Source organism: Prinia subflava, chromosome 21 (assembly GCF_021018805.1).
Source record: "Prinia subflava isolate CZ2003 ecotype Zambia chromosome 21, Cam_Psub_1.2, whole genome shotgun sequence".
NCBI classification, from domain to species: Eukaryota; Metazoa; Chordata; class Aves; order Passeriformes; family Cisticolidae; genus Prinia; species Prinia subflava.
In genome coordinates, this window is record NC_086267.1 from 1,850,733 (window position 1) to 1,872,200 (window position 21,468).

At 57.5% G+C, this 21,468-nt stretch overlaps 3 protein-coding genes across 11 annotated transcripts in view; all 3 read right to left on the reverse strand.

The window, feature by feature from the left end:
• Window positions 1-82: 82 nt before the first annotated feature.
• Window positions 83-2,294, reverse strand: LOC134560790 (chymotrypsin-C-like). The gene is given in 10 exon segments (XM_063417134.1): window positions 83-153; window positions 241-393; window positions 552-697; window positions 780-916; window positions 1,024-1,149; window positions 1,224-1,321; window positions 1,410-1,501; window positions 1,592-1,693; window positions 1,696-1,749; window positions 1,752-2,294. Coding segments are annotated over 10 exon segments (1,329 nt in total). The 5' UTR covers window positions 2,155-2,294; the 3' UTR covers window positions 83-135.
• A 54-nt stretch (window positions 2,295-2,348) lies between these two features.
• EFHD2 (EF-hand domain family member D2) lies at window positions 2,349-7,080 on the reverse strand. Its single transcript, XM_063417143.1, has 4 exons — window positions 6,861-7,080; window positions 3,732-3,879; window positions 3,476-3,610; window positions 2,349-3,325 (listed from the first exon to the last, which is right to left on the reverse strand). Exons 1-4 carry the CDS (start codon window positions 7,055-7,057, stop codon window positions 3,191-3,193), a joined length of 615 nt encoding a protein of 204 aa, XP_063273213.1. The 5' UTR covers window positions 7,058-7,080; the 3' UTR covers window positions 2,349-3,190.
• An 812-nt stretch (window positions 7,081-7,892) lies between these two features.
• FHAD1 (forkhead associated phosphopeptide binding domain 1) overlaps window positions 7,893-21,468 on the reverse strand; it is a 20,865-nt gene continuing 7,289 nt past the window's right edge. For 3 of the 9 annotated variants that reach the window (XM_063417125.1, XM_063417126.1, XM_063417133.1), the window contains 22 exons: window positions 20,985-21,050; window positions 20,475-20,567; window positions 19,966-20,073; window positions 19,459-19,542; window positions 18,561-18,713; window positions 18,026-18,221; window positions 17,644-17,714; window positions 17,204-17,341; window positions 16,303-16,410; window positions 16,029-16,118; window positions 15,620-15,845; window positions 15,065-15,146; window positions 14,574-14,689; window positions 13,771-13,930; window positions 13,036-13,120; window positions 12,692-12,721; window positions 11,714-11,849; window positions 11,305-11,432; window positions 10,871-10,954; window positions 10,056-10,276; window positions 9,875-9,952; window positions 9,161-9,678 (listed from right to left, as the gene is read on the reverse strand). In XM_063417125.1, coding sequence (XP_063273195.1) covers window positions 9,279-9,678; window positions 9,875-9,952; window positions 10,056-10,276; window positions 10,871-10,954; window positions 11,305-11,432; window positions 11,714-11,849; window positions 12,692-12,721; window positions 13,036-13,120; window positions 13,771-13,930; window positions 14,574-14,689; window positions 15,065-15,146; window positions 15,620-15,845; window positions 16,029-16,118; window positions 16,303-16,410; window positions 17,204-17,341; window positions 17,644-17,714; window positions 18,026-18,221; window positions 18,561-18,713; window positions 19,459-19,542; window positions 19,966-20,073; window positions 20,475-20,567; window positions 20,985-21,050 — 2,853 coding nt within the window. In that variant the 3' untranslated portion in view covers window positions 9,161-9,278. The other 6 variants (XM_063417131.1, XM_063417129.1, XM_063417128.1 and 3 more) reach the window with 6 other exon arrangements.

Below are 21,468 nucleotides of genomic sequence, written 5' to 3' on the forward strand. Positions count from 1 at the left end.
TTGGCACCACCACACCCAGCCCTGCATGTGTGCCCCCAGCTCTACCACACCACCCCCCCTAAAAAAACCAGCAAGACCAGCTCAGCACTTTTGCTTTTATTTTGGTCAACAGTGGTATCTCAACATGCCGCGTCCTCAGTTGGTGCTCATTTTCTGTCAAAAAGACACAGGGGGGCCATGGTGAGACCCTCAGCGGGGCAAGGACGGCCTCTGTGTGGGGGCAGAGGGAGGGGCACCCACCTCGTTGATCCAGTCGATGAAGGCAGACACTCTGGTGAACACTGTGGGCTTCTTGGCCACGTTGCAGCCCAGGCCGGAGCCGAAGCTGACGATGCCTTCCACCTCCCAGGTGCCGTCCTCGCGCTGGCAGTTCAGGGGGCCGCCAGAGTCGCCCTGTGTGCAGAGACAGCGTGGGCCACACGTCCTGGGCACCCCATCAGCGCTCCCCTCATCCCTCCTGGCCACCAGAGATGGGGCTCCATCCCCTCTCCTCCTGGTGCCCACGATCCTGCACCGTTTGGACGCCCCCCACGCGGCAGTGCCACACTCACGTTGCAGCCAGAGACGACGCCGTCGCCACCGGCACACACCATGTTCTCGAGCACGAGGTCGCCCCACCAGTCCCTCTGGGAGCAGGTCTCATAGTCCACCACGGGCAGCAGAGCCTGCTGCAGGATGTCAGCCAGGGGCCCGTTGGCTGCAATGAGAGCCAAAGCTCGTACCTCACACCCTGGGCCTGCATCCCCTTCCTGGGACCCTCCTGGGGACACCCCACTCACTCCTGATGCGTCCCCAGCCGGTGACGTAGCAGGGGTATTCGTTGGGCAGGATCTTGCCAGCGTCGGGCAGGCAGGAGGCACGGATGGTGTCACTCTCCTGCACCTCCTCTGCCAGCTTGACCAGGGCAATGTCGTTGCTGCAAGGACACACAAACCATGCTTGGGCATGAGAACAGGGTCCCTGGCCACAGGGGTCCATGGCCAGACCACCCATGACCCACCCCTGATGCATCCCATCCCCTACATGATGAGGAAGGAGTTCCATTTCTCGTGGACGATCGTCTTCTCCACTGCCACGGCCACAGAACCGGGCTCGTCATCCACAGACAGGTCCTGCTTGCCCAGCACCACACGGTAGGTCATGGAGGAGCTGCCAGGGAGAGAGGGGGTGTCAGTCCCCACAGATATCTGACCTCCATGGCACAGATCCCCCCCAACACCCACCTGATGCAGTGGGCAGCTGTCAGCACCCACTGGGGGGCAATGAGGGTCCCTCCACAAGTGTGGTACCAGGACCCATAGCGGCTGTACTGCAGGGAGATCTGCGAGGGCAGAGGCACAGGGTGAGAGCAGGAATGTCCCTGTCCCTCTCCCATCCCTGTGCCCCTCCCTGTCCCTGTGCCCCCTCACCTGCCATGGCCAGCTGTGGGCTACGGCGTCCTCACCGCCCACCACGCGGGAGCCCAGCTGTGGTGGCACGGCCGGCTGGCCGCATCCGTAGGCTGTGTGACACCGGGCAAAGGGACATCAGGGGCTGCCCGTGCCCCACACTCCTGTCCCCCTGCCCGACCCTTCCCCAGCCCTGCACCCACCGTAGCCCAGCAGCAGGACGAGGCAGACGGCTCCCAGCATGGCTGTGCTGACCAAAGGTGTCACATCGGGGCCGCTCACCCCTCTTATGGTGTCCGCACCATGGGGACCTTGGAGTGACCCCGCCTGCCACTGCCATGTGGGGACTGTCCCACGCTGTGGGGCTCCTCAGCCCCAGTGCCCCTCTTATCGCACTCCCCGTCCTGCCTGGGAATGGCCACATCTGCCCCTCGTGTGCTGGCAGGGACATGGCAGGGACATGGCAGGGACATGGCAGGGACACCTGGCCCTGCTCTAGGAACGGGCAGGGTCCGTCCTGGAGCACAGCTGGTGGGCAGCCCCTGAGCCAAGGTGCTGCCAGTGGGTGCTGGGCAGCTCTGCTGCCCCCCAACCCTGAGCACCGACTCCCCCAGGACACTGCACCCCTCAGGCCACCATCCGCCAGGGCACAAGGTCCCCTTATCTCACTCTTGATGTGTTCAGGACCAGCTAAACCCCACAGGTGCCACAGGGTGGCACAGGCACAGCTATCAGCATCACTGCTGATGGCCTTAGGTGGCCCCATGTCCCCACACCTGGGTCAGGCCCCTGCTGCCTCCCACGCCAGCGAGCCAAAGCTCATCCCTGTGCAGTGCCACCATCTCCCACCACATGGGAGCTGCGTGCCCATGATCACACCCCACTCCCCAGATTCCTTCTCCCCGCCCGAGCCCCTGGCACAGACATGCCCATGTCACAGCTGCACCTCAGCAACCAGCATTTAAGAAATATAATATTTATTTGGGATTAAATTAAAAAAAACAACATAACACACCCCCTATGCCGCCACTCAGGGGACAATGTGGGACAGATGTGGGTTTTTACAGCAACCCACAAACACGAGAGCCTCAGTGACCAGTGGCAACCACTTGTGGCCACCACGCTCATCCTGCCAGGCTGAACACAACATGACAAAACATTAAACAGCCCCATGAGCCAGCAGCTGCCTTTCTGTACGTCTTTGACCAAATAAAGAGAGACACAGCTCCTGGGGGGGCTCCACGTCAGAGGGGTGGACACCCACCCCCAGCACCACACACCCACACAGCCACACACACACGGAGCCCCTCTACCAGCACCTGGCCCTTGCCATGTCACTGGTGTCACACACAGCAATACCAACAGATGCCAAGCCAGTGTGGCCACCACAACACCCACCATGGCCACGGGCGCCAGCCCCCGTCCTGCAAACCTCCCAGTGCACTCACAACACACGACAGTCTGGGCATGGTGCCCCAGGGACACTGCACACAGCTCCCCTGGGACTCAGCAGCAACCCCCCGTGCAGCTGCGGGCAGAGGGGACAGGGGGCTGTGCAGGGTGGGGGGCACGCTGGGGAGGTGGGGGGCACGAACAACACCTACAGACACCACAGCAAGAGGGGAGGGAGGAGCCGGGGCTGCCCGGGCTCTGCCAGCAGCCCAGGTGGCACTGTGCCAGCAGCCCAGGTGGCACTGTGCCAGCAGCCCAGGTGGCACTGTGCCAGCAGCCCAGGTGGCACTCGGGCACCGCTCCCCGCGGCTGGCACGCGGCACAGGCAGCACTGGTCCCGCCTGGCCCTGTCACTGCGTGAAGGTGGACTGCAGCTCCTTGAAGGCTGCCTTCCTCTGCTTCAGCTCCTCCGCCTGCTTCTTCTTCTCCTCCTGCTCGGCCCTGATCTCCTCCTCGAACCTGCTGGCTTCGTTGATGGCTTGTGCCTGCAGGTGGAAATGTCCATTTGTGACCCCTGCCAAGCTCCCCTGCCACCCCAATATCTCCAGCTCCTGCCTACCCAGCACCAAACTGCCCTGGTGCATCGCCAGCCTGCAGTGGGACCTCCTGAGCCCTGCCTTGTGGAATTGCCTCACCTTGGCCTCAAAGAAGTTCTTGGCGCCTTTCACGCCCTCCGTGGAGACATCGATCTCGGAAAGCCGAGCCAGGGCGTGCAGCCCGCTGTCCTCCTGCAGCTCACCCGCTGCTGCCTTCCGGAAAATCAGCAGGAACTGCGAGGGGAGATGCTGGCATTGGCTCCCTGAAGACCCCAAAGCCACTGCCCACCTTCTCACCAGCCTGAAGAGTGGCTGGAGACATCTCCCCGCCAGCGTGGAGCCTCCTATCCCTCACCTCTCGAAAGCTGAGCTTGCTGTCCAGGTCCTCATCCACCTCCTTGATCATGTTCTTCAGTCCCAGGTGTGTCTGTGGAGCCCCCAGCTTCTCCATCATCAGCTTCAGCTCCATCAGGTCAATGAAGCCGTCCTTCCCTGCGTCGTACCTGCAGGACGGCGGCACAACCCTGACACGGCACCGTGGGGTGCAGAGCCCACACAGCCCCCCACACTGAGCCCCAGCAGCAGAGCCCTGTGTGCTCTCACACTGCCTGGGAGGCACGGAAGGATCAGCAAGAGCTCGGGCACTGCTGGTCTCCGGCAGCTCTCCAGACCACAGGGAAGCTGCTGCTGGACCGCCAACAACCCCCCGGAGCCTCATCCAGGATCGTGCAGCACTTGGCAGGAGGAGCTGCCAGGATGCTGCCAAGCCTGCTGCCAGCTCCCTGTGCCAGGAGCCTGAGCACACGCTCCCCTTGGCTGCAGCATGGGATTCCAGGCCATGGGGCTCAGCCACTGGGCACTGCTCCCCATGTCACCAACTCCTCCTCACTGTGACACCTCCAGGTGACCCCACCTCACTGCCCAGAGCCTGTGCCATCCACGCTTCACCCCTGGCCAGGAGCCTGGGCTTGGCTGAGAGCTTTGGGCACAGCTCTGCTCACTGATGCTACCTGCAGACCTGTCAGAAATGCCCCTCCTGAGGCTCCTGCCATGCCACAGACCCCCCCAGCTTCCCTGCAGCCACCCCACTGTCCCTGCCCTGCCACACTGGAATCTCCACGGGGAGCCAGCACGGAGCCATGCTTTGTACAGCTCCACACGCTGTAGGTGGGCAGCTACACCCGGCACCCGTTGTGACAGGGCTTTTTTTTTGTATCTTGTCACTGCAGCAGCCACGCAGAGCCCCGGCTCCCCACGCCGCAGGTCCGTGACTCATCTGTACCTCCCCTGCTGCTGTCTGCTCTGTCTGTGTCTCCAGCAGAACCTTCTGTTCTGCCAGGGACCCCGAAATGGGGCTGGTCCTGCTCACCCCCTGCCTACTGCTGCCATCACCCTCAGAGTGGGGCTGTGGGCACAGATCCCACATGATTTTTGCCTCCCATACCCCTCTTGGAGCACAGGATCATAGAATCATGGAATAGTTTGGGTTAGAATAGACTTTAAAGACAAACTCATTCCAACCCCCTGCCATGGGCAGGGACACATTCCACTATCCCAGGTTGCTCCAAGCCCCATCCAGCCTGGCCTTGGTCACTGCCAGGGATCCAGGGGCAGCCACAGCTGCTCTGGGCACCCTGTGCCAGGGCCTCACCACCCTCACAGGGATGAATTTCCTCCCAATATCCCATCTAACCCTGCCCTCTGTCACTTTTGAACACTTTCCCCCTTGTCCTGTCACTCCATGTCCTTGTCCAAAGTCCTTCTCCATCCTGCATCCCACAGTTTCTCTGCAAGGGGCGAGCTGCCTGGCCTGACTTTGCCACTTCACCCCACGCAAGCCACCTCCCCAGATGCAGGACATTTCCTTTCTCTCCATCCCCTCCTCTGTTTTTTTTGGGATACCAGCATCCTGCACCTCCCAAAGGGCACCGTCTCCACTGTGGAGAGCCAAACCCCTTCCCGCATCACTTTATCCTCTACATCCGGATTGTCACATCCCGAGGACAGCCGCGGCGGCGAGGACAGCGTGCCAGGGCTCTGCTCCAGAGCATCTTTCCCTTGGGAGTCCCAAACCTCCCCAGCGCCTCGCAGCCCCGGCGCTGCTCCTTTCGCTGCAGCGACACGCCGCAGCTGCCAGCGCACACCCGTCTGCTCCGCTCGCCGCTCCCTCCCCTGCGCGGCGCCCACACCCGCCCCGCCACCTGCGCCCGGAGCACCCCGGCACGGCCACCACCGCCTCGGGCACCGGGGGCTGTCCCCTGTCCCCCTGCCGCTGTCCCCTCCCCGCGGACCCCGGGCGCGCTGCCCCCGCCGCCCGCTCCCCTCTGCGGCAGCAGCCCGCGCGTCTGGCCCGCTGCCATGTGCTGGCGGGGCGTGCCAGCCCCCCAGGGGCACACGGGGAGCAGGGGGGCTCCGAGCCCCGCCAGGGGTGCGGACAGGGCGTGCCCGCAGCCTGCGCAGCCCCCCAGCCTTGTGTTTCGGCGGTCACTGCCTCCAAGCCCCCCAGTTCCTCCATCCCTCCGCTCGGGTCCGAGCGAGACCACCCAGGACGCGGATGCGGATCCTCCCCCGGTGCCAGACGGGATGAGGGCTGCTGGCATGTCGCAGCCATGCCTTCGCCCGTGCCGTATCTCCGCTTTCTCCCGGAGTTGCGCTGTCCCCCCGCCTCCCGCACAAAGCACGCAGCGCGGGATCCATGGGGATGCTCCGGGCTGTCCCGTTCGCTCCTGGCTATTCCCGCGCGTGACCGCGGCCGGAGTCACCCCGATTTCGGGCTGCCCCTGGAAATTTCCAGGGCTGGAGGCTCGCTGCCAGCTCCCCCCCTTCCCCAGGGGCCGGGGCCGAGCTCGTGCTCCGAGTCACGCTCCGCCACGCGTGGTGGCACGCAGCGCGGACAGGGATGCTGAGGACACGCCAGCCTGGCCTCCGCGGCCCCGGGAGCTGCAGGGATGTGGGATCCCTCGGTGACGCGGCAGAGGGAATGTGGGGGTCCCCGGTCCCCTCTTTCAGACCCCTTTCTCTGGCCTCAGCACCAGGGGGACAGGAGGTTCCTTCTGCAAGAATTTAGGGGCGCACAGGATCGCCTCCTGCAAGGAGCTGGGGGAAGGTGCCCCCGGCACCAATCTTGTTTTGGGAGGAGAGGGGTGTCCCTGGCATCCCTCCCGAGGGGAGCAGGAGGGGGATCCTTCCTGAAAGGAACTGGAGGTGCCTTGGCATCCCTGCTACACAGAGCTGGGGCGGGGGCAGTCACCGAGAAGAGCCCGGGGGATCCCTCCCACAAGAGGTTGCGATGCGTGGGGGTCCCTTTCACAAGGAATGAGGGGGTCCCGCCCGCAGGCACGGGGCGGGAGGTGCTGGGGCATCTGCCCTGCCAGAAGCCGGGACAGCAGGAACCGGGATGAGGTGGGTGCCGGCTGCCCGGGGTCCCCCGTCCCCCCCGGCGCTGCCCCCCGGGGACGCCCCTCTCCGTGCGCCCCACACTCACTGTCGGAAGAGCCGCTCCATGTCTCGGAGCTGCCGCCGGGAGAACTCGCGGAACTCCCCGGCGGGGCTGAAGACGCGGCGGCCGCTGCCCCCGGGCGAGCCCTCGCCCACCGCCCGCCCCGCGGGGCTGCCCGGCGCCGGTCCCGGCCGCGGCCCCCGGCCCCGCCGCCCCTCCGGCTCCTCCGCCGCCGCCGCCATGGTGCGGTGCCCGGATGGCCGCGCCGCTCCGCCCCGCTCCGCCCCGGGGCCGGGCTGCGGCCCCCCGGCTCCCGCGCCCGCCCCGGGGGGCTCCGGCTGCCCGCCCCCGGCAGCGCATCGCCGTCCCCTCGGACCGCCCCGCCGGCCCCGGAGGGTCCCCTCCCCGCCCCCTCCATCAGCCATCACCGTCCCTTCAGACCCCCTCCCCTCCACCGGCAACAGCGGCAGCGCTCATCCATCCCCCGGCGGGATCAGCCTGGGATGATCCTCTGGGTCCGGCATCACCAGTGCGTCCCCGGTGGGATCACCCGAGCATCTTTAGGGTCCCTTTCAACCCAAACCAGCCCGCGATTCTGTGAATCCATAGGCTCGCAGGAGGGTGCCGGGAGTCTGCTGCACTCACAGCCACCTCTGCTCTTGCCATCTCTATCCATTCCTGACCCAGAGTTTGCCAAGGGTGGCACGGGGAGGACGCGTGGAGTCATGGAGCAGCCCAGGACCTCCAGTCACACCTGCAGAGGATGCCCACGGCAGCACCTTTAACCTACACAAGCTTACAAGGTCATGCCTTGCCCCAGAGTAAACTCAGGCATTCAGACAGGGAAGCATCCAGCTTCTCCCAGTGCAGGGAGCAGGAAAACCAGGCCACACCAATTCCCAGAGCCCCACGGCAGCACTGCCATTGCCACGAGGGATCAGCCACTGCGCACACATGGGTGCTCTGCATGACCAGAGATGATGCAGCCCTGCATCAGCCCGCTGCAGCCCTCTGTGTTGCTTCCAGACTTTTTTTTTTTTTTTTTATCCTATTAAAAAATAAAGACCAAAAAATGCCAGCGGGGCTTTGCTCACATCCAAATTATCCTCAGCTGAAGAGGTCTGCAGAGGACTCGGCACACAGATTCCTCTCTGAGCAGTGCCGAGGTGGAGAGACTGAAGGGAGGGTGTGCTGGAGCTGCCCTTTGCCTGCAGGGACAGGGTCCCCAAAACACTGCTGCTCCCCAAAATCCAGGGGCTGCTCTCACTCTTGCTAATGACAGCAATGAGTGAGTGAGCCTGTGCCATCACCCCACCCACCAGCACATGGCCCTCTTCTCCCCAGCCTGTCCTCACGCTGCTGCTGCTGTGCTGGTGTGGCTAACATAGCTCCTCTTCTTCCCCCTTCCCAGCTGGCAGGTCCAGCACTCCTGGGAAGTTCCAGGAATTCCAGAACTCTGTACTACATCGTGCCTTACGTTCCAGTTTCCCAGTGACACGATGGGGATTAGAGGACACAGGAGCTGCAAGGGATAATTCCAGCCATGTTGGCTCCATGTGCTTGAGGCCATTTCAGCAAGGACAGGACACATCCCCCACACTGAGTTCACACATCACTGGGCTGTATTCACACGTGTAAATATACACACACATGTGTACACTGAACTGTATCCTCATCACGTTTTCCACTGTCACAGATCCTGCCAACTCTATGGGATGTGGACTGTGGGAAAAGAAGATCCTACATTGTACAGTGGCACCAGTGGGCCCATGTGGGCCTGATGTTCTTGGGCCTGAGAGATTTTAGCCAGCTGGTAGCTGCTAACTCCTTTCCCAAGGGAAAAGTTCCTTAGGAAAGCTTCTTCCCAGAACAATCTTGGCAAAACAACTATCCTTTCCCGAAACAATTTTTCTCCAGGTGGTGTGTTGCTTTCTGGTTCTTAGAGAAAAACATTTTGGCTGTTTCTCTAGTTTGACCAATGGGATTGGGGAGGTGTCAGTCCTGTTCACCAATTGTGTTAAGTCTGTATTGGAACACCTTATAAAATTAGATAATTAAAGTCTTTTTAAGCCTTTTGCCTTCTGAAATATTTGGAGTCTATAGTCTTTTGTTCGTGTCCTACAGCGACAGGCCCAGGAGCTACGGGATACAAACTGGAGCTCCTCAAAATGCACCTCAGGCCCCCTCCACCCTCAGAGCCCACAGCCATGTCCTGTTCCTACTGCAGACCAGCACCAGAGGTCCCCGTGGTGCTCCTATGAGCTCCCCGATCTGACAGCATCTGCCACGCGCTCCTTGGCCTTTGGCTTGCCCGAGCAGAGAGGCTTTGTGGCTCCAGGCTGCAGAACAGAGACAACAGACACAGCAGAGACCATGAGAGCTCAGCATGACCTGCTCTTCTCCCTCACCTTCATACATGGTGCAAACCCACGGCTACAGGTGTCTGCACTCCCTCCAGCTTCATCAAGGGATGCTGCCACGGTGCTGTGGCTGAGCACTGGGGGCCTGGAACCTCCAGCAGCCTCTTGGGATGGTCTGACTGACCCCTCTGTGGATGGTTCCCAAGAGGTGGAGCTGCCTGTTGCACACGGAGCAGGAGCTGGGTGTGGGATGGTCTGACTGACCACTCTGTGGATGGTTCCCAAGAGGTGGAGCTGCCTGTTGCACACAGAGCAGAGCTGGGTGCTGCCTCCTCACCTTGTGCCGTTTGCCCGCTTGCCGCAGCCTCCTCTCCTGGCCCAGCTGGAGCTGCAGCCTCCGCAGAGCCTCTTGCAGCAGAGCCTTCTCCTCTGCCTCCCTGTGGGCTTCATCCTGCAGCTTGGACAGATCCTCCTGGCACCTCTGCAGGGCATCTTGGCTCTGCCTGTGCAGAGCAGGAGGGCAGGATTCTGTTGGTCTTTTGCCCTTATCAGCCCCCTCAGCTGTGCTCTCCCACTCCTCCCCTGGTCCTGCTGACACCTTCCCTCTCCCCCAGCCCTTGCTGTTGCTGTCCCAGGCTCCAGCCCCCCAGGAAAAGGGAACCTGTCAAGGCTTTCCCAGCTCTGACACTGCTCAACCACCTGAGGCTGCAGAAGGTACCACTGCACAAAACTGGGAGGACCTTTCCCCTCTTGACATTTGACTTTTGTTCTGTGGCCCTAGACACAGACAGACACAGAACTCAGCAGTGTCACATCACTCCTTGCCCTGTCACTCAGCATCTGAGGACCAGGTCTTGTTCACAACCCTGACTTTCCATACCTGAGCTGCTCCACACTTCCCTCATAATCTTTCAGCGTTTCTTCTTTCCTTTTCAAGTGAACCTGGAGGTTCCTGATCTTTTTGTACAACAGCTCCAGGGCCTCTTGTCTCTGCAGTCCTACTTCTGCCCTCTTCTCCTGAGGAAGGTGCTTCAGAGGCTGCATTCCTGACAGCTCCTTCATCTCCATCAGGCTTCCCAGAGCACCGATTACATCAAGGTACTGTGGGAAGAAGAGGGAATGCATTATTTACCAGGTCTGCTGCATTCCATCACGCTGCTCAGCCATTTTCTGTCTGTTTTCCTGAGGAGACTAAAGTGTCCCAAGGAAAGTAGGTTTGCATTCCATTCCCAGCTGCACTGGGTTGGATTGCTTCCTTTTCTAAGATGACTGTTTTCCCTGATGGGTGTTTCCCTGACTTTTTTGGAGGGAAGAGACCCCCTTGCCCAACCCACCAGCTGTGCTACCCATGGACCCCTTCCCTGGCAGCTCCCTCCACTGCTCCCCAGCCTCTCTGATGCACCATGGCACGTTTTGGGGTCCCAGGATGTCCTGGCAGACACACAATGTGCTCTTGGCCATAGAATCATAGAATAGTTTAGTCTGGAATGGAAATTTAAAGGTCATCAAACCAACCCCCCTTGCCATGGACAGGGATGTCTTCAACTGGACCACAGAGCAGTTCATCTTCAACACTCCTGCAGCATCCTGATGTGACACACCTCTGAAATGTGCTCAAAAAACATCTAAACTCCACACACACTGGGCATGTACACACACTCTACACATGATTTACCACATCTGTCCCTGACGTACCATCTGCTCACCCAAGCCTGCTGCCTCAGCCTTGTCCAAGCTCACTGTGCTGTTGGTGATGCTGAACGAGCCCCCAGCAGGAACCTGCACAGACAGGAAAAAACTCATGGAGCCCACTTTGGGCCTGGTTTTTGGTCAAGTGGCCTTTGAGCCTCCCTCTCACTCCTGGGAAAACCACCCCAGTATTGCTGTGGTCCCAAGCCTCCCACTCTGCTCAGCCCATGGCATCCCTGGTGCTACCCCAGCAGCACCAGGCCATGTGCTGGTCCTGGTGGAGCTGCCACCCTCTGCAGGAGCACTGCCTGCCATCCCTCAGGCTGCATCTGCCACGCTGACCTCCTCTGTAGCACCTCTGAAAACCTATTTCTCCCTTTCCCAGGGCATACTTTCCAAACAAAGTCACAGGCATTACAAACCACACACTGCCTCCCTACTTTGCCAGCCTTGAGTTTTTCTCCTGACACAGGTGCAGGTTCCAGCTCAAGACCTCTTTGTTGGACCATTTTCTCTGGGAAGTCTTTCCTCCAGACTACCAGGGGCTCGGAATTGCTCTTCACAGCACCTGGAGGTAAACAGGCACACGCCAAATTGTTCTCTCCACACAACTTTGAGGCTGCCCAGCTTTCCCAGCCTCACAGTGAGGGTGAGGAGGCCCTGGCAGAAGTTGTCCAGAGAAGCTGTGGCTGCTTCACACCTGGAAGTGCCCAAGGCCAGGCTGGATGGGGCTTGGAGCAACCTGAGATAGTGGAAGGTGTCCCATGGCACCAAGGGGGTGGAACAAGATGGTCTTTAAAGTCTCTTGCAGCCCAAACCATTCCATGATTCTAGGAGAGCCCTGCTCACCTGAGCACTGTCTCTTCTCCAACATCTTCACTCTCTCCCTGAGCTCGGCCAACCCTTCCTTTTGGCGTTGGATGGTTTCCTCATGCCTGAGCCCTCGGCATTTTACACCAAGCTCAGCCAAGTCTGATGGTGGCTCCTGGAAGAAGACAGGTTCCTCCTCAGTCTGCACCTGGCTCAGAACAAGCTCAATATAAACACAGCCTTACAGCCAGACACGGGGCACTTGGCACAAGAACAAAGCCTGGGGAGCATCTCCATGGATTTGGGGGGGTGTAAGGGACTTGTCAGAGACCTCTTTCCTGCTCTGCTGTGCCACGGTCAGGATATGAACCCTGCTCTGGAGAGCCAGGACAGGGTTGGTGCACAGCTCTGAACAGCCATGTTGGCATTTTCCCCTTGTCCTTTGCACACCACAAAGCATTTGCCACCTACACACAAACACGACCCTCTTCAGAGACCGTGTCCCTACACAAACTCGGACATTACATTTGCACTGCCCTCTCCCAGCCCCATCCAGATCCCCGCATTCTGACAAACACCCCAAAATCTGCGATGGGGCTAAGGGCCACAGCTAACGATGGCTGCAAGACCCCCAGCTCCAGCCCGGCTGCTGTCACCCCGCGTCTCTGCCCACCCCACTCCCAAATGGCACCCCCGGCACTGGGATCGCCCTCTCCCCACCGCGGTGTGTGGAACAGCACGGGCAGTGCCTCCCTGTGCTGCCACCCCCACCAGCTGGCTGTGAGTCACTGCTGGCCCCCGCAGCCAGCCGCGCTGCTGGCTGCCGCCGTCCCTGCACAGAATGTACAATTCCTCCGGTCCCTCCATCTGCTGCTGCCACCACCTGCGAGTTCTTCCCTTTTCCAGCCTCGGGGAAATCAAGCAGGGATTTGGCGCAGGAGAATGAAGAGCGTTCCTTCCTGTCCTGTGCAACAAGCTGCTCCTGCACATGCAACCCTAGAACAGGTTCTGCATTACCTGCACAGCCAGCACCCACAGCTCGGCAAGCTGGGAAAGGGAAGGAATGCTTGCATGTTGCCGTTCCCTCTAATTGGCAATTAACGCAGCCATTAGCACGGCGGTTCCCAAGCGCAGCGCAAACATCAGCTCATTAACCAGCAGCAGCCTGGTGGGCGCTGCGGCTCCCGGGATCACAGGCAGCCCTGGCGGGGGAAGGGTGCCCGGCCAGCCCGCCCTCGGGCCGGCGGGGAGCAGCGCCAGGCTTGGCTCTCACCGAGATGCCCAGGAACGCCCCGTGAGCTTGGCAAACCCACAGCTCGGTGCTCTCCGTGAGGATTCACCCTCTGGGAGGCTTCACCCACCTGCACTGGTGTCCTGGGAGCATCCTCTGGGGTCTCCAGTGTTTGCTGGGAAGCATCCCTCAGAGGGCAGGGTCTTTGGGCTTGGCTGTGTGGGGAGACAAGATGTTGTGGGACCCCATGTGTTGCATTTCCCTGGGAAATGGTTTCTCTCCCCCACCCAGAGACCCCCAGAGCCTGTAACCACGCAGTTTAACCCTTCCTCCCCTTTCTGACCCTACTGGCTGTGTTCCATTTATCTCTCCTTAGCAGAAGCCTAGATAAGACCCTCTTCTTCTGCACTCAGCCTCTTTCCCCTCTGGAAACCACCTGGAATAAACGTCTTGGACTACATCTAGGGGTCAGAGCCTCTTTTGGAATCCTTTGCCCTGTCCCTGAAATATTCCTCCAAAGCCTTCTAGGATCTGAGCTAGCATAGGAACTTTGGGGGGTAGTAGGAGGGATATTTCACCCATGATGGGTGAGGGTGACCCAAACAGCTTGTGGAGAGCAGCACCCTGGGCACCCACTGATGACTACCAGGGTGTGGGTGGGAACATTCGCTTAGATACAAGTGCCTGAGTTACACATCTACTGGCATGAGCTCCACTAAACCTCCATTTCTGTTCCTGTGTCATGGACTCAGAGCTGAGCTCCATCCTGACACTCTCACACGTGCCTTATGCTCTGGGGAGAACGCTGAACACCCTCAGCTGCTGGGGACACACAGAGTGGCATCTGGGTTATGTCAGGGTGTACCTCAACTCTTCAGCTGCTGCTTTCAGGGCCCGATCCTTCTCCTCCACAAGGCTGGACATCTCGGATAGCTTCTCCCTGAGCTGGCTCACTTCCCGCTCCCGGTGTTTCAGCTGCCTCTGGCTGTGCTCCAGCTCCACCTTCTGCTCTTCCCTCAGCTCCCCTAAGCACAGAACAGCCCCGTGGGATGCTGGCTGACTCACCACCCAGTCCTGGGGGATCTGCAGCTGCTGCACCCTCATGGAAGCAACAGTGAGGCTCTGCAGAGCCCTGCGCTGCCCTCAACAGCTGCCCCCATGCCCTGCCAACAGGACATCCTGGTTCACTAAATCCCACTCTCTTTGTGGAGGTATAAACCAGGGTAATTCCTTGCTGCAGCAATTTCCCTTCAGACTGAAGGAGGACAGGTCCCCTGCATTTTCTGACTTGCATCTTTTGATTCCACACATTCCTCATGGGCTCTGTCCCCACCTTCACAGCCCAGCCCATGGAGGAATCCCAGGCCAGGCTCTCCCAGTCCACTGGCTTGGAACATCTTCAGCTCCAAGAAGTTCACCAGTGTGATTCTGAGCTCTGTCTGCCTGCTCTCCCCCTGATTACTCTGCTCTCTCACTGTCACTTGCTCATCCTTGGCTGTTACTTAGCCAAGGATGGGGAGAAATTACCAAAGGAAACAGACTGCCTGCTTTGCCCCCAGCAGGACAAAGCATTGCCCCAGAATGGTGACATCAATTTCCTGTGATCTGTGTGTGCCCAGCTTGGAGGAGGATGGGGACGATGGCAGGCACACAGTGCACATCACCCACCTCTCATGTCCGACATCCTGGCTCTGGTTTCTGCCAGCTCCCTGCTGAGCCTGCTGATGACTGCCTGCTTCTCCAGGAGCGTGCCCTGCGCCACTGCCAGCTCCTCCTGCAGTTTCCTGGGAAAAATCAGTGCAGACCTCACAGCCATTGGGAAATCTCACTGCAGGGAGCCCATGCCCACCTTCCTGTGCTCATCCCTGGTTAACACACGTGCTCCTTTCTTACCTGCCTTTTGGTCCCCTGTGGTGTGGCCACCCCGTTTGTCCTTACCTGGAGCCATCCAGATGGGATGGCAGACCCTCACACACTATTTGGCATCACTTTGATGCTCTATGTCCTTAGGATCACTTCAGCCTAGCAAAGGGACTTGAGTCCTATATCCCAGACCAAAAAGATCTTGGGACAAGTGGTGTTGGACTTCCTTAGGCTCTCCCAAGTCATCCCTGCCCTTCTCCAAGCTTCTCTGATCAGCATTAGTGAGTGCTGCTCACCCCAGACAAACATGAGACTCCATGGCAGGACAAATCTGCAGCCAAGCTCCCGATGCTGACCTGTGGGCATCACACTGAAGTCCTACAGGACACAAGCAAAAAAGGCCAATTACTTCTTTGTAACATTTACATGCTGTTGCTTCTGCTACACAAATCACTTCCTTCATGTGGCAGCTCTGAAGGCTGAGGACTGTCTCTTTGGGAAACCCACGTCCCTGAGAGCCCAGTTCCAAGGCCAACTGGACAATTCTTGACATCCAGCCTTGCTTGGGATTGCTTCTGTCTTGGAACAGCCCAAAGCATGCCAGTCTTGTCATTTTAGAGGGCAAAGAGCTCTTCTCCAGTGGCAAAGCCCTGTCTGTTCTCCAAAACCTCCAAACAATGAAACAGCTTCTGCAGGGTCTCACAGAGCTTGTCCTCCAGGTGGAATAACCTTCATTCAACATCTTCCCAATGTTTTCTATAGCAGCAAATTCACTGTTCCATCTCCACACACATTTCACGTTAACCCAGCCAGTTCCTGGTACAGATGCATCCCACACAACCCTTACCCACCTTCCATTTTTTCCCCAAGTGCTGCCTTTTCCTCCTCCAGCACTTCCAGCTGCTGAGTGGCCTCCAGCAGCCTGTCCTCCAAAGCCAAGATGGTCAGGGAATGCTGCTTGCTTTGCTCCCTGTATCCTGCAACTTCTTCTTGCAGTTTCTGCTTCTGTAACTCATTTTCCTCCTGGGCAGCCCTGAGCTGCTGGTCCTGCTGAAGCACCTGCTGCTGTAACATTGCCTGGAAACAAGACATGGGAGCTCGGTTGGAAGTGTTGGGGGTTTCTTTTGGGATCACCATCGGCATCATCCCTTCTGGATGGTGGTCACAAGGATGGAGGGAGGGAAGGGAAGGATTTCAGGGATGGGGGAAGCCTTCTTCTGCAGCACTGCATCCTCCACCTGCACAGCTCTGTGCAAGTACCTCTTGTGCAGCGATTTTCTTCAGCTCGTGCAAAGCTTCTCTCAGTTTTCCCTCTGTCATTTCCTGCTCCTCTGCCTTCTTTGCTGTTGCCTGCCAGAGGAAATTAGCAGTAATTAGGTTAGCCAGGAATGCACCTTTCTTTCTGCAGAGCTGCTCTCTGTGTATTTGGTGGGGGGACAAACCCCTCTGTCCACTGATTTGAGCACCACACTACAGCACTTTCCCTTTGCTTCATTCCAAGAGTGAGCTGTTCTGCTTCACCTCCCATGCTCACCTCAGCCATGCTTCTGAGGTGGCTTTCCAACTCTTTTATCTTCTTCTGTTCTTCCTCCACACATTTCTTGCACTTGTCCTTCTCCTCGGTGACAGCACTTTCCAGAATCTGTGAATCAACACAGATTCACTTCAGGAAAAAAAGGCCTCACCTCCAAGGAGGGAAGCAGCAGGGAGGGTCATTGCTCCAGAGCAGGGGTGGGAGATGGGAGAAAAGCTTGGTAGGACTTGAGGTAATTCAGTGAAAGAGAGGATGGGAGCACCTGGGGAAAAGCACAGCTGAGAGACTGGGTAGGAGCTGCTTGGCTGCTCCTTGCCTGAATCCTTAGAAAACTGAACACCAGGAAACCTCCATTCCCAAGGTGGCAGATACAAAAGCAGACTGGAAACTGTCCTACAAGGCCACCATGATGACAACACACACATGGCAAAACCCCCATTCACACCCTGACTGACACTGCATCCCACACCAGAGCCCCTGATAGGATGGCCTGGGCTTGCCTGGGAGTGAGGGGGATCCCTGCTCCACAGGGAGATCCTTTTCCAGCCAAAAAGGAGCCAAATGGAGCCCAGCATGGGGAGGGAGGGAGAAAGGCTTGAGAGGAAGCAATGCAATGTTTCCTTAAGCTCCTGGATCACAAGGCTCCTTGCTTTCCCCTTTCTCCCAGTGACTGACTGGCAGCTGTGCATCCTGGTGATACCTGCAGGTGCTTCCCAGTTCCACCATGGATACTTTTGGGAGTTTACATCACTTGGATCCACATGGGAGGATATCCAGTCCCTTGGGACTGCACTCAGTTTGGAGCTAGTGGTTGCTCCTCTCATTATCCAACACTCTTACAAAGACATCCATTTTTCCTGCATAACATTCCTTTTCTGAAATACCAACCATGTCACTGTACCTGTTTGCTCTCCTTGTCCTTTTCCAGGATAATTTGCTGGATTTTTATCTGTAAGTCTTGCTCATGTTTTGCTTCCAGCTCCTTCGTGTGCTCCTGCAGCAGCTCTGCCTGCAGCTCCTGGAGCTTCTCTAATTGCTCCTACAGGGAGACACGGAGGTATTAAAGGAAGTGTGTCAGCAGCAGGGCAAGAAATAAACCTCCTCTGTACATTCAGTCACAAAAAAATCACAAAAGAGATCTTTTCATCCTTGCTGCATGAGGGATATGGACACACTGACAGTGGGCTCTGTCTCCCTTACCTCACTCCTGTAGACTCAGGGATCTCAGACACTGCACATCCCCAGTCCAGGTGCCACACTGGTTTGATTGGGACTGCCATCATATTCACCCACAGAAAGAGTCCAAATCCACCTAGCTTATTTGCATAAATATTTCTGTACCTGCAGCATCTGATTCCTCTGTGCCATCTCCTGACTCTTTTCCGAGAAGCTCCTGAGAGCGGCCAACAGCCCTGCAAAAGTCAATGGAGCCTCATGTGCGGGGTGCTCATACACCATATTATGGATATCTGGGAAAATTTCTCCATGAAAAGGATGGTCAGGCACTGGAATAGGCCACCATGCCTGGAAGTGTTCAAAAAGTGTGAGGCTGTGGCACTTGTGAACAGTGCTGGCTTAGTGACCTTGGAAATATTTTCCAGCCTTAAAATTTCCCTGATTCTGTGATTTTCTCCCCAAGGATTGGCTCATGCTGGATTTTCTCCTCTATATCCGGCTTGCCAGGACATCCCACATTCCCAGGGATGCCCATGAGGACACAGACCTTTGCCAGAGGTGTGCAGCTCCATCCCTGCACTGTCCAGGAGCTGCTCTGCAGCCTCCAGCCAGGACAGGGGGCCACGTGCCATGTCCAGCACTGTTGTCCTGATGGCCGAGACAGAGGGACCCAGGCACAGCACCTCCAGCTGCCCCAGCTCCCCTCGCAGGCTGGCACTGCTGCAGGGGCTCCTCAGGCAAGCCTGGAAGAAAAGGAACCAGGCTGGAACAAGCCAGTCTGCACTGTCAGTGGCCTTCAGGGACTGGGAACATTTGCCACAACATTTCTGAACATCTCAGGCCAGGCTGGATGGGGCTTGGAGCAACCTGGTCCACTGGAAAGGTGTCTCTGCCCATGGCAGGGGTGGAACAGGATGGGATTTATGGAGAATCTGTGACAAACTCCTGGGAACAACCCCATGAACAGGTAGGGATGACACTTTGTTTCAGGGTTGTATCTTTGACCTTTCCTCAGGCCAACAAAACACCCTGTGCCACTATCTCTGAGCTGCCACTTGGTCCTCAGTATTCAAAGGGCTGACCTGGAGCTTCTGCAGGGAGTTCTTGAACGCCTCGATGTCTGCAGACACCTCCTTCTCCTTTGCCAGCCTGGAGCTTAATTCCTCCTGCAGACTCCTCTCTCTCTCATGACTCTGTTGGTTTTCATCAGAGATCTGCCTGACCTTCTCTATCACCTGGCAGAAGTGGGTGGAGAAAGAGGAGGATAAGGCTCATGTTATTTTCCAGCTGAGGGGCCAGAGATGGTCTCAGAAAGCAACAGCTGAGATTTGCTGCAAACTGGCAGCCACACCAGGCTCCTGGGCTTGTCCCTGTTGCAGACCACTGACTCCCTCCAAGCTCTGGGAGACAAAAAGGACTGTGTCCTGTTGCCCTGGTTTTTCAGAGTTTTTTTAAAGCCTTCTACTTGTTCATAAGATGGAGTCAGTTCTTTAGTTTCTGTACAATATTAAGGGTCAGTTTTTCACTTTCTCATACTTTGGAGCATAAACAACCTTTCTTGGTTTTGTTCACTGTCCTTTGTCTACATATTTCTAGCCTGAAAATAATGTTGGTTGACAGCTGGTCTGGCCAGTGGGGTGATGGGGTAATAACCCCAGAAGCCAATCCACAACCAGACCCACAAATGTATAAAAATGGAAGAAATAAATAGGCTTGTCCCTTTTTGGGGAGCAGCTTTTCACTGCAGACCTGCTGCCTCCGTGGTGTTGTTTTGTGTGCCATTCCAACAGTGTCCCCTTCACATCACGGAGCAGTGCCACTAACCTGGGACAGCCACAGCACAAATCCCCATCTGGAGAAGCCTGGATGCTGCAGCCCTGCTGCACATGGAGCAGGCACCACGGTTCTGCAGCAGCTGCCTTGAGCCACTCGGGGCTTTGCAGGCTCCAAACATCCCTGTGAGCTGATGTCCAAACTCACCTGCTGCTCTGTTACAGATTTCCCTGTGCTGCCAGCTGCTGATGGAGAACAGACTTGCATCACTTGGGTCTTGAAGGACTCCAGCTGCAGCAGGGATCAAGACATGGAAACAAACAAACAAACAATAATCACTGATAGCCGCTCTGCTGATCACTGATGATCAATATCTAACATGATAACTGCAAAAGGCTTTCCCTGCCCAGAGCAGCATTAGCCAGGCACTGAGGAAGGTTGGTGTGGCTCCTGAACAGCATAACTAAGATTACAGATTCCTTTTCTGTATCCTATTAAACGGCTCCACTGCCCATGCTGCCCCCACAAATACTGTGGATAAGAACCTTTTGGATCTTTCATACTTCACCCAACGACAAGATAAGTCCCGTGCCAGGGTTTGGTGCTCAGGACTCTGGGTTTCTGTTTCCACAGCACATCCTTCCCCACGGGAAGCTGCATCCCTGAGCTGCCCACGGCCCCAGTGGTGGTGTTTGCATCCCTGCCATTCCTTACCTGCTCCCCGGCTCGCTGCAGGGCAGAGCGCAGCAGGCGCTCCCTGCGCTCCGCCTCCCGCAGCTGCCCCGCCTGCCGAGACCAGGCTGCCTTCAGTTCCTCCTCTGCCTGCAACGAGAGCTCTGGCATTTCGGAGTGACATCCAAAACCCCGCCGTGGGCATTCCAACCACTGCTCCCATCAGACAAGTCCCAGTGTGCCTTTGGAATACCAGGAGACAGACAGCAATCCTGTTGCAGGGAGTGGGGTTACAGCACTGACGCTTCATGGTACTTTTTGTCTGGGTTTGGTCCTTGGGATATTGTCCATCCTTGACTTCCTCACCCAACACGCACACAGGGTGCTCTGCTATCTATTCTTCTTCTTCTATCAGGGTCCACAGTAGAGCTCAGGACAGCTTGAATGCCCTGCCCACCCAGCTTGTGCTCCCAGGGACTGCTGGTCCCTGTCCCACCCCTCTGGGATGGTGGCACCTGCCCTCTGTGTGTCCCCTGCAGCCCACGGCGTACCTTGGCTTTCTCAGCCAGTTGCTTTTGGATGCTCTCATGCTTCTGGATCTCCTCCTGCAGCCCCTGCAGGTCCTGCTCCAGCTCCTCTATGCGCTGTAAGGGCCCGGGGAGGGTGGGGGTCTCACCAGGGCAGCTGGGCACTGCCCCCCTGGATGACCTCCACTGATCAGCAAGATTTTCTCTCATCTAACTCACTTTGTTTACCCTGGAATTCTCTTCTAACCTGTATTTACTGTGGCTATATCAGCTTACAGAGCTGATATAGTGGAATTACAAGTGGAATTCAATCTGATTTCTGATCACATCCCCCCAAGCCCCCTCTCCCCTGCCTCTCCCTTCACACTGTAACCCAGCATTACCGATCCAACAGAGTTCACACTTCCCCAGGTCTTATGGCCATTATGTGCCTTTCAGGACAGGAGCTGAGTTCCAAACAACTCCCTTACAGTGCCCAGTTAATCATTCCATAGCTGATGCTTCCCTGCTTACCCCAAATAACATTCTACTCACATTTCTGCAGGAGATTAGCTCTTGCTCTCCGAGTTCACACTTTGTTTCTTCTTTAATTCTCGAGCACTAGAAGGAATGGCAACCAAGGAAAATAGCAGTGATACCATCACTCCTGCTCTGAATGGGACACTGGCACAGGCTGCCCAGGGCAGTGGTTGAGTGGTCATCCTTACAGGGATTTAAAAGACACTTGGGGACATGGTTTAGTGGTGCTGGGGTAATGGCTGGACTCAGTGACCTTACAGGTCATTTCCAACCTGAGCAATTCTAGGATTCCCAGTCAATCCTTGTGATCTCCTGGCACATTGCAGCCAACACAGCCTCAGCCCTTATCACACTCCCAGTGCAGCTCTGCCAGTCGAGGAGGAGCTGCACAGGCAGAGGAACAACCTGCTGCACAAACCACTTTCTTTAAGGACAAATCCAGGCTGGACCACAGGGAGCCCCACAGCACAGTGACAGGGTTCCTCGGCAGGACCTTGGC